General features: G+C 40.6%; 2 protein-coding genes across 7 annotated transcripts in view; both read right to left on the reverse strand.

Moving 5' to 3' along the window:
• ipo9 (importin 9) overlaps positions 1-2278 on the reverse strand; it is a 47833-nt gene extending 45555 nt beyond the window's left edge. For both annotated transcript variants that reach the window (XM_060857822.1, XM_060857821.1), the window contains exon 1: positions 2028-2278. In XM_060857822.1, coding sequence (XP_060713805.1) covers positions 2028-2193 — 166 coding nt within the window. In that variant the 5' untranslated portion in view covers positions 2194-2278. The remainder of the gene's footprint in view (positions 1-2027) is intronic.
• A 3327-nt stretch (positions 2279-5605) lies between these two features.
• kdm5ba (lysine demethylase 5Ba) overlaps positions 5606-14143 on the reverse strand; it is a 35652-nt gene continuing 27114 nt past the window's right edge. For 4 of the 5 annotated variants that reach the window (XM_060857817.1, XM_060857819.1, XM_060857818.1 and 1 more), the window contains 8 exons: positions 13323-13461; positions 13049-13228; positions 12752-12904; positions 12169-12579; positions 11997-12084; positions 11709-11902; positions 11343-11603; positions 5606-6368 (listed from right to left, as the gene is read on the reverse strand). In XM_060857817.1, coding sequence (XP_060713800.1) covers positions 6249-6368; positions 11343-11603; positions 11709-11902; positions 11997-12084; positions 12169-12579; positions 12752-12904; positions 13049-13228; positions 13323-13461 — 1546 coding nt within the window. In that variant the 3' untranslated portion in view covers positions 5606-6248. Of the gene's footprint in view, positions 6369-9843; positions 9902-11342; positions 11604-11708; positions 11903-11996; positions 12085-12168; positions 12580-12751; positions 12905-13048; positions 13229-13322; positions 13462-14143 lie in introns of all 5 variants that reach the window. The other variant, XM_060857816.1, reaches the window with a different exon arrangement.

Consider the following 14143-nt stretch of genomic DNA (forward strand, 5'->3'; position numbering starts at 1 on the left):
TGTATTAACAGATATTTACTGATTTGGATATTGTTGCCAGTTGACTAAACTCCCTCTGTAGGCTTTACGTCAAATTATTTTTCAGTAAATAACAATTAACTAAAAGTAGTGTGCAAATGCATTTCCTGTTGTACATATTAAGATCATGTCTTAAGTTCTTGTCAAACAAAAACAGTGCTAATGAGGCCAAATATATAGTGATTCTAGAGAGACAGAAAATGTTTGCTGGAGAACCAGCCAGACTCAAAGAGCAGAAGGACCCGCTTGCTAAAAGGCCTTGCAAGGATCATCCCAGCAATAGTCTGGATAGCATGTCTGATGAAATTGCAGATGAGCATACTTCTGTATTGTTGAGCATTTTGATGCCATATAGTTGGAGAATTTGAGAAACCACACTGCCTCGTTCAGACAAACCCATTCTGGTTCTAGTCATTTAACAAAATAAATGGCTAGTACCAGCCCTGAAGTAGAACTGTTTGCACCCTGAATTTGAATGTTTCAATTTTCCTGGCCTTTGAAGTAATTTCTGCCATTATTGATTTAGGGAGAGTTGATCAATACCATATTCTCCTATAGATTATAAAATATAAACCAGTTCAACACAGCTAGAAATGTTTGCTTAATTTCTTTGATGGCTAAAATGCATGCTCTAATTAATTTTGTGAACCCCAGTTCAGCTACTGGAGCTCAAAACTGTCTGCAAGAACACAAAGTTCATCACATCTTAAGTTTGAGCTCAATTTGCACCTGATTTGTGCATTTAACCTGCATTAAAAATCTGCAAACCTTTATGCCCCGGATGCCTCTCAGTAAAAACTAAGAATTGTGATCCCGTCCTTTATTTCACTGAAATTATAGTGATTTTATTTTTGTTTCTGAAGATTTAAGTACTGGCACATTTGAGTTTGTGGTTACATGCCACCATTAAAACAAACTCACCTTGTCTTGCACATAAAATTCACTCAGAGAGAACAGCAGCAGTACCAAAAAAAAAGTAACATCTAACAGGATATAATATTAAATACTTAGAGAAAACTATTTTAATCGTGCCTATCAAAGTCACCACTCTATAATCCCCAGATAAACTGCAGAGGTAGAGTTATACAAATAGACCTGGGTTGCATATGTTGCTGAGCCTTGACGAGCTGCACTAATTGGGACAGACGCTGAAATTTTGATGCGTAAGGCATACATTAATATTTATATACACACTGAGTTTTCAAATGTTATAATGAAATGTGACAAAAATATATAATGTAGCCATAATAAATGCATAAGATAAATTCTACTTTTAATGTATCAAATTTACTAAGAATTGCATAATTACATATTAAGAATAAGGCATGTTTTGTCAGTGCTTTTTGTTTGTACTACACAATGCTAGCTTTAAAATACGTATATATATTTTGGGAGGGAATGTTTTAGGATTCAACGATGGACTTTATCACCAAAGCTACTTGAGATTCCCAAACTAAAAAAACAAGGAACAAATGTGGGATGCAACAACGGAGAGAAACGAATAGTTTTATCACAACCGATGAACACCCGTGATCTTTTGAAGTCACCAGCGCTAGCGTGAACTCCTAGCCTAAAAACATACCAAATTCTTATCCGTATTGTGAGGATGACACCGTATGTAACAGACCATAATCAATTACACCACATTTCTGTTAACTAACTGTTATAGTCGAGACAAGCACCTCGTTAATGTTAATATTCAATTTTTGTTTTGTTTTTCCCCCCAAAACTGACTAACTCAGAGCTAGCCAAGAGCTAACCTAAAATGCTTTGAGATTTCTAGCTCTTGTTAGCAGCTTAACCAAACCGACATTAAATCTTGTCCTCATACACACATCTACTGACGAAGATGGTCACATAGTAACAGACGGTGCAGGTATCCTGGTGTCACTGTGCAGGCCGTCTGCTCTCCACACTAATGCAGCCGCACAGAAGCCTGCTAACGGGAAGTACAGGAAACTTAGCTAAAACTATCTTGGCTACATTGATGAATATGTTCACGTGCTTACCTTCGGTCACCTCCAAAACTTTAATTTGTTCCTCTGCTGAGGCGCGCACTTCTTGAACTGGTGATAGGATTGCCGTCAGCGTTTCAATTAATGCCTCCTTAAGTCCCTGCTGTACCGGACTTGCGACTGAACTAGTGCTGGGAGCCGTAGCACCCATACCCGCCATATTTCCAGCAGCCTCTTCGAAGTGGTAGAACAGAATCGTCCACGAGCAGCGCGCGACAATGCACGTTAGTGGCGGGGATTGCTAATACCGCCGTTCGCCTGCTTCTTCTTGTTCATGGTAGTTCGCTTCTGAGGAACTATTATCGCCCCCTCCTGGAATATATTATACATCACCTTAGATATCATGGCAACGTCACTCTATTCCTTTCAACTGCCGGGAGCGACAACAATCATGTATACATAATCTACCGGCCGCCCAAATTAAATAAGGATTTTTTAATTGAGTTCTCAGAGTTTTTGACAGAGTTTTTAGCAAAGTTTGACAATATTCTAATCTGTGGTGACTTTAACATTCATGTTTGCTGCCCCTCTGATAAACCTGCAAATGAATTTAAGGCACTTTTAGACTCATTAGATCTGGCTCAATCCATTTCCTGTCCCACCCATAGGTTAGGTCACACTCTTGACCTTATTATCTCTCGTGGGGTGATTGTGTCAACCTGTGAGGTCATGGATTTTCCTATCTCTGACCACTCTCTCATACGGTTTGACATTTGTGCTGTTCCACCTGCACCGACATCTATTGCCCCCCATCGCCGTCGCATTATTACCTCATCCACAGTCAATGATTTTGTTGCTGCCTTCTCTGTTTCTGATCTCGCCTCTACTGCTGAATTAGCATCGCCTCTTTGCCCGGACCGTTTCCTCGCCTCCTTCCATACCATCTGCTCCCAGATTATGGACTCTGTTGCGCCTTACAAGGTAAAGTCGACCAATGGTGCACTGGACCCCTGGCTCAATGATACAACTCGGGCCCTCAGGCGCCGGTGTAGACAGGCTGAGCGAAAATGGAAGAAGGACAGGCTGCAGGTGTCACTGGAGATGTTCAGAGACAGTCTTGCCACCTATCAGAGTGCTCTGAAGGAAGCTAAAGGACAGTATCTTTCTGCTCTCATCAATAGAAATAGCCACCGCCCTGGAATTTTATTCAGCACTATCAATTCTGTTATGAATCCGGTGTCTGTCGCCTTGAATGACGTATCTGTAAACGCATGCAATGCATTCAAGCAACATTTTTTGGACAAGGTTTTGTCTGTTAGGCAAACCATTACACAAGTCCCCGTAGTTGCCATGTCTACTCGTGCGGCGCAATGTGTGTTAGAGAACTTTGTTGCAGTTACTCTGGTGGACCTCAAAAAAGCTGTCCATGAGTTGAAGCCTACCACCTGCCCCCTAGATGCTGTTCCTGCCAGGATTTTGAAGGAGGCTATTGACATCTTAGGACCCATCCTTGTCCCCTTCATAAACAGCTGTTTTAGGGTGGGTACTGTCCCCGCTGCTCTCAAACACGCTATTGTTAGACCGCTGCTCAAGAAACCCAACCTTGATCCCTCCATACTCTCCAACTTCCGTCCTATATCTAACCTGTCATTTCTGTCTAAGTTGATGGAGAAGCTTGTTTTCGCGCAGCTTCAGTCTCACCTTCAACTGCACGGCATTGGTGATACATTTCAGCCCGGTTTCAGGTCTAGACATAGCACTGAATCAGCGCTATTGAGGGTCCATAATGACATTCTTGGAGCCCTGGATGGTAAAAGCTCTGTGGTTTTGGTGTTACTGGACCTAACCGCTGCATTTGACACCGTGGATCATGCCATCCTCATCTCTCGTCTACAACATGTGGTTGGTCTGCAGGGTGCGGTGCTAAATTGGTTCTCATCATACCTCACTAACAGAACCTTTTCAGTAATGCTTAATGATTATTCTTCCTGGGTTGCTCCTCTGTCATCTGGTGTGCCTCAAGGATCTATTCTTGGTCCTACTCTGTTCTCACTTTATATGCTGCCACTTGGTCAACTCATCTCCAATCATAACGTTCAATTTCATTTCTATGCTGACGATCTCCAGATCTATCTTCCTGTGATTCTGAGTAATCATTCTGCATTGGACCCGCTCCATAACTGCCTTCATGATGTCAAACAGTGGCTTTCCCAGAACTTCCTTCATCTGAATGAAGAAAAGACTGAGTACATCCTGTTTAGCCCAGATTCACCCAGCAGTTCTTTTAGTTTTGGTCCTCTAACACCTCAGTTTGCTCCTACCGTGCGTAACCTGGGTGTTCTCTTTGACAAGAGTATGCACTTCGATAAGCAGATCAGTGCAGTAGTGAAGGCGAGCTTTTACCAGCTAAGACTACTCAGCAAAGTAAAATCATTTTTGTCTCAAGCGGACATTGAAAAAGCTATACATGCCTTCATCAGTTCAAGGATTGACTACTGAATGCTCTCTACACTGGACTTAACCAATCACTTCTCAATCGGCTTCAAATGGTACAAAACGCGGCAGCACGTCTTCTCTCCAACACCTCCAAATGCTCACACATCACCCCTGTCCTCCACTCGCTTCACTGGCTTCCGGTGCGGTTTAGGGTGGAGTATAAGATCCTTCTTTTTGTGTTTAAGGCCATCAATGGTCTGGCCCCAGCCTACCTCGCCGAATTAATAAAAGTCTACAAACCAGCCAGAACTCTCCGCTCCTCTGGACATACCTCTCTGTTCACTCCCAAATACAAATATGAGAAGTTTGGAGGCCGGTCATTTGCCATCATGGGTCCAAAGCTGTGGAATGCACTTCCAGCACACTTACGATCCATCACTGTGCTGAGTGTTTTTAAATCGCAGTTGAAAACTCATTTATTCAAACAAGCTTTTAACATGTAGACCCTGTTTCAACTGCTATTTTATGTTCTTTGTGTTCTTATTGATTTTTATTGTTTTTATTGTTGTTTCTCTGGAAAGCACCTTGTGCTCCTTTTGGCCGTTGTAAGGTGCTCTATAAATAAAAGTTGATTGATTGATTGATTGATAATATTGGGCGCACTTTTAACCAAGTCACAGAGTAAAGCCAGTTGTTATACTGTCATCATTCCCTCTGTACATAGGTAGGATCTCCTTCCCGGTAGGGAGTTAACACAGCCACTGAAGCAAACCCTCAGTGATGGTCCCAAGCCCGGATAATGGCAGAAGCGTCCAGTGCCAAATCAAATCACGCGGAGCAGGTGAGCCACTGTGGCGACCCCGAGCAGGAAGCAGCAGAAAGAACCCTCACGTGCACACTGAAAAACAGCTTTATTAAGACAGCACATTAACAGCTATTTTACCATGAATTTCAGTATATACAAAGTTCTGCAAAAGATAAGCTATTGGACCATCCTTTTCTCTGCTGAAACGTTTTCTTTTTGTAAAATGTAACTTTATATCCTTGACTTCCCAGAAGCAAAAAAAAATAACTGTTATACCCTTATGATTATGGTTTGTGATTATGGTTGTGATGTCCTGCTTTTGGGTGTGCAGTGGCTAGGTCAGTGATTTACTATAATAGGGAAAATAGAAAGAATGAACTTGAAAAATCAGTTGTGGAATTGAAACTGCAAACAAGAACAAATCATTTTATTTCACAATGAACATCTGATAGTTTGTTTAAAAAAAAGAAAATAAAGGTCACAAAGTATATTTCGCACTTTTCCTGTCTGCTACATCACTTGGGCACCCTAAATCAGGATTCTTTACACCCAACGCTAATGGAATAAAGCAATCAAAGAAAATGAAGCTGAAGAAAATCAAGTAGCCAGCTTAGTCATTGCTGGGATAAATAAATAAGCATACTAGAGAAGTGTACTAAATATGTTTTTTTTTTTTAAATAAATTCATAGCTTTCCATTTAGCTCATTTCTTCTAATTTGGTAACATCATGATCAGCCCTTGAGCTATGTGATCAGATTAATTAGTATGTTAGGAAGTGTGGAAAGCGAATCCAATTTTACATTTGGGGAAACAATGTCCCTCTACCATGTATTTACGGAATAGAAACACCTGAGGTACATCTTTGTGCCCTGTCCTCTACACATGATGAAAAAATCCAAAACTTTCTAATGGCTCTGTTTTAATTCTACAGTGCCAACACAAGGAGGACTGACTGGGACATCGGAGGGCTAGGAGAAATATCTGGTGATCCAACTTTCTTTATCCAAAGAGCTTTGGTCCTTATGGTGTCAAATCATTTTACTGAGCAGTTGGTGCAGATGTATTCTTCATTCTCAGCCTGCTCAGCAGACACACCCACACAAATTTGGTGGAACCACTGGTTGCAATTGCCATCACACTGAACCCAGTTTACCTGTAAGGAAACAGATGGAAAGCACTGAATCAATATTATACCAGAGCATACAGGGCAAAATACCACACTACATAGATAAATGTTTGTGGACACCTGACCATCATACCTAAATGTGCTTTTGAATATCTCATTCTTAGATTTAGTCCCTTTATTGTTGATACTATATAGGGCAGTCACTTTTATAAAAAAAATCGATATTGAATAAATTTCAAATGTCACGTTTGAATGTATTTGAATACCCCCACTCCCAACAAAAAGGCTACCGCAACACAAACATTCTTTTCAGTATTTTATTATCACCCCATACATCACTGAATAATATACAGTCATACAAAGTTGTATGCTTGGAGCTGCTCTGCACTCTTTCTGTGTTCAACGTTCTGCTGCATTGTTGGGTTGGTAAGTGAATAGGTAAGCCTGATATTTTGTTTTTATATGAAGTAGACAGCGAGGAGGCACGGTGGCTTAGTGGTTAGCACATTCGCCTCACACCTCCAGGGTTGGGGGTCGCCTCCGCCTTGTGTGTGTGGAGTTTGCATGTTCTCCCCGTGCCTCGGGGGTTTCACTTACCAACCCAACAATGCAGCAGAACGTTGAACACAGAAAGAGTGCAGAGCAGCTCCAAGCATACAACTTTGTATGACTGTATATTATTCAGTGATGTATGGGGTGATAATCCTCCGGGTACTCCGGTCCAAAGACATGCATGGTAGGTTGATTGGCATCTCTGGAAAATTGTCCGTAGTGTGTGAGTGAATGAGTGTGTGTGTGTGCCCTGTGATGGGTTGGCACTCCGTCCAGGGTGTACTGCCTTGATGCCCAATGACGCCTGAGATAGGCACAGGCTCCCCGTGACCCGAGGTAGTTTGGATAAGCGGTAGAAAATGAGTGAGAGAGATGAGTGAGTGAAGTAGACAGCCTTTTCTTTGACCACAACTTTGCCATCTACTGTGTAGAACCCAAAATACTTGCACATGCTGCTTTTTAGATGATTTGGGGTTGTAATTGTCCATGCAAGGCAATTCTGCTGCTTGCAGTTATCTTTGATTTTCATATTAGTGGCTAGATTTACTGACATGTCAAGAGGGAATTCAAAACTTTTAAGGTTCCCACTGTTGGATCAGATAAAGGATAGCAAAAGTAAAAACTACTACTAGATTACAGACATTTTTACATCATGTTTAAACGGATGTTCAAATATCGGATAAAAGTGGCAGCCCTAGTAAAGAGGCCTGGTGTGCAGTCAGCATTTCTGTTCATCCCATAGCTGTTGTTATTTGCAGGTCACTCACGTTATTTTTCTTCAACCTTGGTAAACTATGTGATCATGGACTTTGCATTGTGCTCAAAAGTATTGTTTTGCAAGAACATTTGGGCTAGGTCCCTTAACTCCAGTAAAGGGAAATTGTAATTCTACAACATACTGTGACATACACCCCCTTTGAAAATTAACATTTTTATAAAATCTTAGAATGGAATCTTTTTCCATTCTTGAAGTATGGATTCTTTAAGATCCTGAATGCTGGATGGAGAATGACATTCAACTTGTATTTTCAGAATGCCCCTCAAGACTGAATGATTTTACCCTGTTCCTCCTCAGAAATGAACCAGTGATCTTAGATGTATCTTAGATGTTTTGTGTCATTAGCATGTTGAAAGAGTGCTCAGTGACATAGGGCAGGAAGTAATGATTGCATCTTCTCTTTCACAGTAATTTTTGTAGCATATTCTCTTTCACAGCAATTTTTGCATTTCACAGTATGTCTGTGAATTCATGATGCCATCTATGAAATGCAATGCCCCGACACCTGCAGCACTCATGCAACCCCACATACGAACACTGCCACCCCATGCTTTACTGTTAATACCATGCATTTTGCATTGTACTCCTCCACCCTTGCAATGCCATATGGTTTGGAACCCATCAGAACCAAAAACATTAATCTTTGTCTCATCAATTAATCTTTTTTCCCCCGCACTCACCTTATTTTGACTTACTAATGAACTAGCCATTTTTTTTCTCTCTTAAATACCACTCTTAATTGTCAATTATTCTGTGGCCACCGGTGTGTTGATTGATTAGACTCATCTGCTTGTGAATTCCTGTTAATTATACATTTATTTTATGCTTCTTCCCAACACATTCATTAGGGTGCACCATGATCTTAAATTAATCTCATTACTTTTAATCTTATTTAAAACAATTTAACCAGATTTGCACAAATATCTCATTGTATAGAATCACACAAGAAAGTATTAATTTTAAAGCAAGATGGAGGTTTTTCTATGAAATCTGTCAGGGTGTACTCATTTATGCTGAGCACTGTACTGTACACATATGATGGTACAGCATACAGAGGCATACATGTTCCACAGGTGTTCATGTTTTTTGGCCATATTTTGTGTGCGTGTGTGTAAATATGTTAATTTTTGTGTGTTTGTATGAATAAGCATGTATGAGCATAGAGAAATACTGTGGATGTGGGGGCATTGTTGAGTGGCAGTTTGCAAATGGAATGCAAAGCCGAGGGAAACAAGCGGTAAAGATCGCAGACCTGTGTTAAATTATATTAATAACTGTTCTCTGTTGCAGTGAGCTGTGGCAGAGAGATTTAAAAAAAAAAGGAGAGAGACAAAGAGTGCAGAGCACACAGAGGCGTGTGTTTAAAAAGAGGACTGCTGAAAAACAAAGTAAATACAAAGTGGACTTTTTGAGTTTCCCAAGCCTGCATTCAGTTTCCTCTTTGCCTTCTGAAATTGCTACAATCATTTTAAAACCTGGGACGAAGAAACTGGAAGCAGGTTAGGGAAACCCAAAAAGTCTGCTTTATTTTTACTTGATACCACACTCCCTCTTCCACCAATACAAAGTCTTGGTTTGGGGAGAAACCAAAATCACAGTAAAAAAGTGGCTCGATGAGCCTGAAAATGATTATGGAACACCATCCTCCAAAATGATAAATGCTGACACTTCTTTGTCAAACAATCTAAACACCTTTATGGTCACTTTAAGCTGCACCTAAAACAACACTATCAACACTAAGATGTGCTATAAGCAGCATGCATTCAGAGAGTCACAGAGGAAATGTGTTTTTTCTTTTTCGTTTTTGTTAGAGTGAACACCAGGAATTCAGCAGGACCAGACAGAATTTCAGGTAGGGTCCACAGAGCCTGTGTAAACCAGCTAGCTCTGGTGTTCACCATGCAATGCAAATGCTTCCTGGTAGTCTGTAATCACCACACTCTTCAAACGGTCCACTATAGTTCCTGTCCCCAAAAAAACAGTCCACCTGCCTAAATGAATCACGCAATAGCCCTAACCACAGTTATGATGAAGTGCTTTGGTAGGCTGATCAGAGACTTCATTACCTTTTCATTTCCTGACACACTGGACCATTACATTTGCATAACATCCCAACCACAACACTGAAGATAATTAATTCTCTGCAGGGTAACTAATTCTCTCCATACTCACCACTAAGTTGGAGGTCCTGGGACTTAGCCCATCCCCATGTCAGTAGATCTCCAATTTCCTGACAGACAGACCACAAGCAGTACGTTAATTAGACATCTCCTCAACCTCAGCACTGGCACCCCCTAGGACGGTGTCCTGAGTCCTCTGCCATGCTCACTGTACACCAATATGACTATGTGGCCAATTTTAACTCTACCGCTACTGTTAAGATGACACTGTTGTGGTGGGCATGGTCTCTCACAAGGGCAAGAAGGCCTTGAGAACTAGTGCCATGAGAAACTACCTCCTCCTCAAAGTCAAAAAGACAAAGGAGTTGATAATAGACTTCAGCACAAAGCAGGAGAGGAGTTACCATTTGCTTAATATCAATGGAACCCCAGGGGAGAGAGGAAAGTTATCTACTAACTTGGACCTACCAAGTAGAAGTGTTCATAAATGCCCCTTTTCCACCGAGGCCGTTTGAGTGCTGGTTCGGAGCCAGAGCCTAATTTAGAACCAGTTCTTTCTTTTTCGACAGCCAAAGCACCGGCTCTAAACCAGGAAAAGTGGTTCTTAAGTAGCACCAAAACGTTGCTGGTCTAGACTTAAGAACCGCTTTGGGTGGGGCTACTGTTAGCGCTTTGATAATGTACCTTAAGTATACTAATGTTTAATACACTTTTACTTTACCGCAATATGATGCATTATCAGCACACATGATAGTAGTTAGCTACATGCTAAGGCTAACTTTTTTCTGTGTTAATGATAAAATAACGTTATGTACTTTCTCGATTACAACCTCCATTTATACAAATTACATGGATCTGCATATACACGTTGGATTCGCCGCGTTTGGATGCCAATGTAGGTTCGCAAAGCCATGAGCATTAACAGTAAAGCAACATCCGCCATTGTTGTTGTGTTTGCCGCTGCTGGGCTAACGTTGCTGGGAAACATGACATGTATACAGTGACGTCAGACTCGGCCCTGTGATGGCTCTATAACCGATGGAAACGCAAACCGGTTCTTAGAAGGTTCGCCAGTAGAACCAACTTTGAACCAGCACCAGTGCTAGCTCTGAACCAGCACCCGGTTCTTTTTGGTGGAAAAGGGGTAAAAGTGATTTTCACTTTGAGCTTCACAGAATGGATATCAAAAATGGCATAATGAGCTCTGATTTTCAGCCTCCTAGGTAAGTCAAATGTAGCATCAGGCGATAGGGTGTTTCACTAGATAATGTGAGTGAGGGCTAATGTTAGACCAGTAAATGCACGAATAGACGAATCAATAAGAAGTAAATCTAAGTCCCAAACAAGGCAATCCAGTAAGCTACAGTTCCAGTGTTAAACAATTACCATTGTATAAATTATGCAATAAATTATTTAAGGAACAATATCCACAGCAGTGGGAGGTGAAAATGGGGAACAATAGCAGACAAACAAATCAGTGTACACTCATACAGGAAAGTTATGACAAATTTTCTGTCATAAAAAATATGACAGCATAAATCATAAACTGACCTCGTATCCCTCTGGCTGTTGACATTGCTTTGCCGAGCACATAGACCAGTCCTCTTCAGATTCCTCTGAAAACGATGGGTCTAAGCTCAAACCAGATGAGGAGGTGGTTATTTTCTCATGTGTCCTCTCTCGGTTTATCCTAGACTTTTTATTCTTGGGCTTCTTAACAGCACCTCTGTACTGCTCATCAGCATTCTCCTTTTCCAAGTGCCTCTTGGGGTTCTTCTCTATTGTCTCACTGACATTTTGCAACTCTAAACTCTAGAAAATATAAATTAAGAATATATTCAATTTCTGCATAATGGTTTATGTCTATCCCTCATAAAACTTTGTAAGCATGCATGAACATACATGAGGGGGTCTAACCTGGATCTTCCCTTGGGGTGGAGTTTTGTAAATCATGCTACTGTCCTGTGCAATGTGGTATTGGTGGTCATGCTCGCTGCTCTGAAGGGCATGCTGAGAGGGAAAGAACCCCTGATAGAGATGCTGCAGCTCAGGCAAAGTCACTTGTAGAAGGAGTCCTTCCACAAGCAGCTCCTCTAGTTCAGGTCTAAGAACTGAAACACACGACACATAAATCGAACTAAAATATTCTAAAATAGTTCACAATGTCTATAAATAAAAAAAAATAAAATAAAAAAATCTACATACCACTGAGAGGAATGCATGAATGTTGCATGTAGAAGCACCCAGTACGACCATCCAAGAATGGAGACGTTTTTCCAGAAAAAGTTTCCATCTTTAGGTACAGGAATAGTATAAATTAATTATAACATATACTGAAAGCAACCAAAATGCATGAAAAGAGCCAGACAAAGCTTACTTTTTCATTACACTGCTGAGTCAAAGGTGAGATCTGCTGCACTCTGTGCTGCCAGTGCACTGTCCTCTCAATCATAAACCGCAGTGCATCACCCTCTGGGAGCCGTACTCGAATACGCTGGAGAGAGGCAAGCAGCGGCAGCACTTTGTCCAGAGGAGGTTTCTCAGATCGGCTGCAGAGTGGGCACAGCCAAGGCTGCCCTGCCTGTGTATCCTGGTACCCTGGCACACAACCAATGTGGTAAGCATCATGGCAGAGTTCACACTGGAGCATGGGCCCTGCTGGCACTGTATGGCATAGGCACACTGTAGGAGCCAAGCTGTTAGACGGCAGAAACTTTGCATTGTTTGTGGTCCTTAGGATATTCAGGTATTCCAGCTCCTTCAAACGCACCTCACACAGAGTGGCCATCTGTTGGATAAAACAAGTTATTATACAAGGCTGTGTAGACGGATCATAATAAACAAGAAGCATTTTTAAATGCTTGCTACATTGCTACATATGGCACATTTCAATATCTAGGACCATACCATCTATAGTTTAGACAGGAGAAAACAATTTTTGAAAGAAAAAAAAGACGCACTGCTAAAGCTGTCTCTTTGCTTTCAGACAGTGCTCTTTCCACATCACCAAGACAGCTCAGTTTTATTCCATTTTTTTTATCAGCTGGAGGAACATCTCTCACTCTTTTTGATTTTGATTTCTGACACCTTGTCTCACACCTAGGGCAGAGTACCTTAAAGAGACAAACACTCCAATTACCTTTTACATACTTTTCATGCTCCTATGCATTTTCAAAGGTTTTGTTTAATAATTGTTAACCCTTTTTATAGTAGAAAATTATTAAGTGAAAACTTAGTTTGCAAAATGTTTTGCTTACCTCCAGGAGGGAGACAGAGGAGTACTTCAACAAAAAAACCTTTACTGCACTCTCCTTCCAGGCCTGCACCTCTGACACAAGGCTTTCCAGCCGTGCCAGAGGTGACAGCAGGACTGGGATGCCTTTAGCTCTCAAGATCAGATCATTCAAAGAGGAGAGAACAGGGATACGCCCACTGAGCTACAAACACATTAAGACAAATTAATATGGATATGATCAAAATTTTTCTAGCTTCATGACACTTCATTGCTGCATCAGTTGACATGCAATTAACCTGTAGGGCTTCTGCCTCCTGTATCCACTCTCTAGCCCTGATTACTGAGTCTTGCAGTTGAAGACAGTTGGGCAGATAAGCTTGGATGCTATTTACTTCCAGCAGCAGTGCCTCCAGCATCTCTAAATTTTGGCGAGGTCTAGTGGGGACAAATTGGAGAAAACAAATATGATGAATAGATAACAGAAAATAAAGAAAACAACTATTCTTGTAAATGGGGTCAATGTATAAGTGTATCAAGGTTAATTAATTCACAAATTACACTACTCTGTCTTGATATAAGTGTCCATAATGGTGGAAAGCTATTTAATTTATTACTGAATCCTAATATTTTAGCTTTATTTTAGCCTGTTTGAATGGTTAGAGGAATTGAATAGGTTGAATCCTTAGTGAAAAAAAGAAGACCTATAAATATCATCATGTGAGCCTTAGTAGATGAACCCTAATAAACAATAAGATGTGTTATACTTTTATCTAGTCAAACTTCTATATACTGCTGCAACATGTCTCATATTATAGAATCATATATTCTTTTTAGGTTTTAAAATAGAAAGATTGTGATAATTCCAAAACCTAGCTAAAATATTATCATACACAATTAAATAATGTAATATACGAATTGTAAAATTGACTTCATGAACTAAATCTTTACTGAGGTGATCTGCAATGTTTATTTCACACATTCACACTCCCTGACAGCAAAAAATGGAGCACAGACCAAGAGCAAAATATGTTGCTTTTGTTAATCTAACAGGAAACAAATTTGAATTCCAAATACATGCCCAGCACTCTTTATCTTATGGCCAATTAATTCATTTGGT

This window comes from Tachysurus vachellii, chromosome 22 (genome assembly GCF_030014155.1).
Source record: "Tachysurus vachellii isolate PV-2020 chromosome 22, HZAU_Pvac_v1, whole genome shotgun sequence".
Lineage (NCBI taxonomy): Eukaryota > Metazoa > Chordata > Actinopteri > Siluriformes > Bagridae > Tachysurus > Tachysurus vachellii.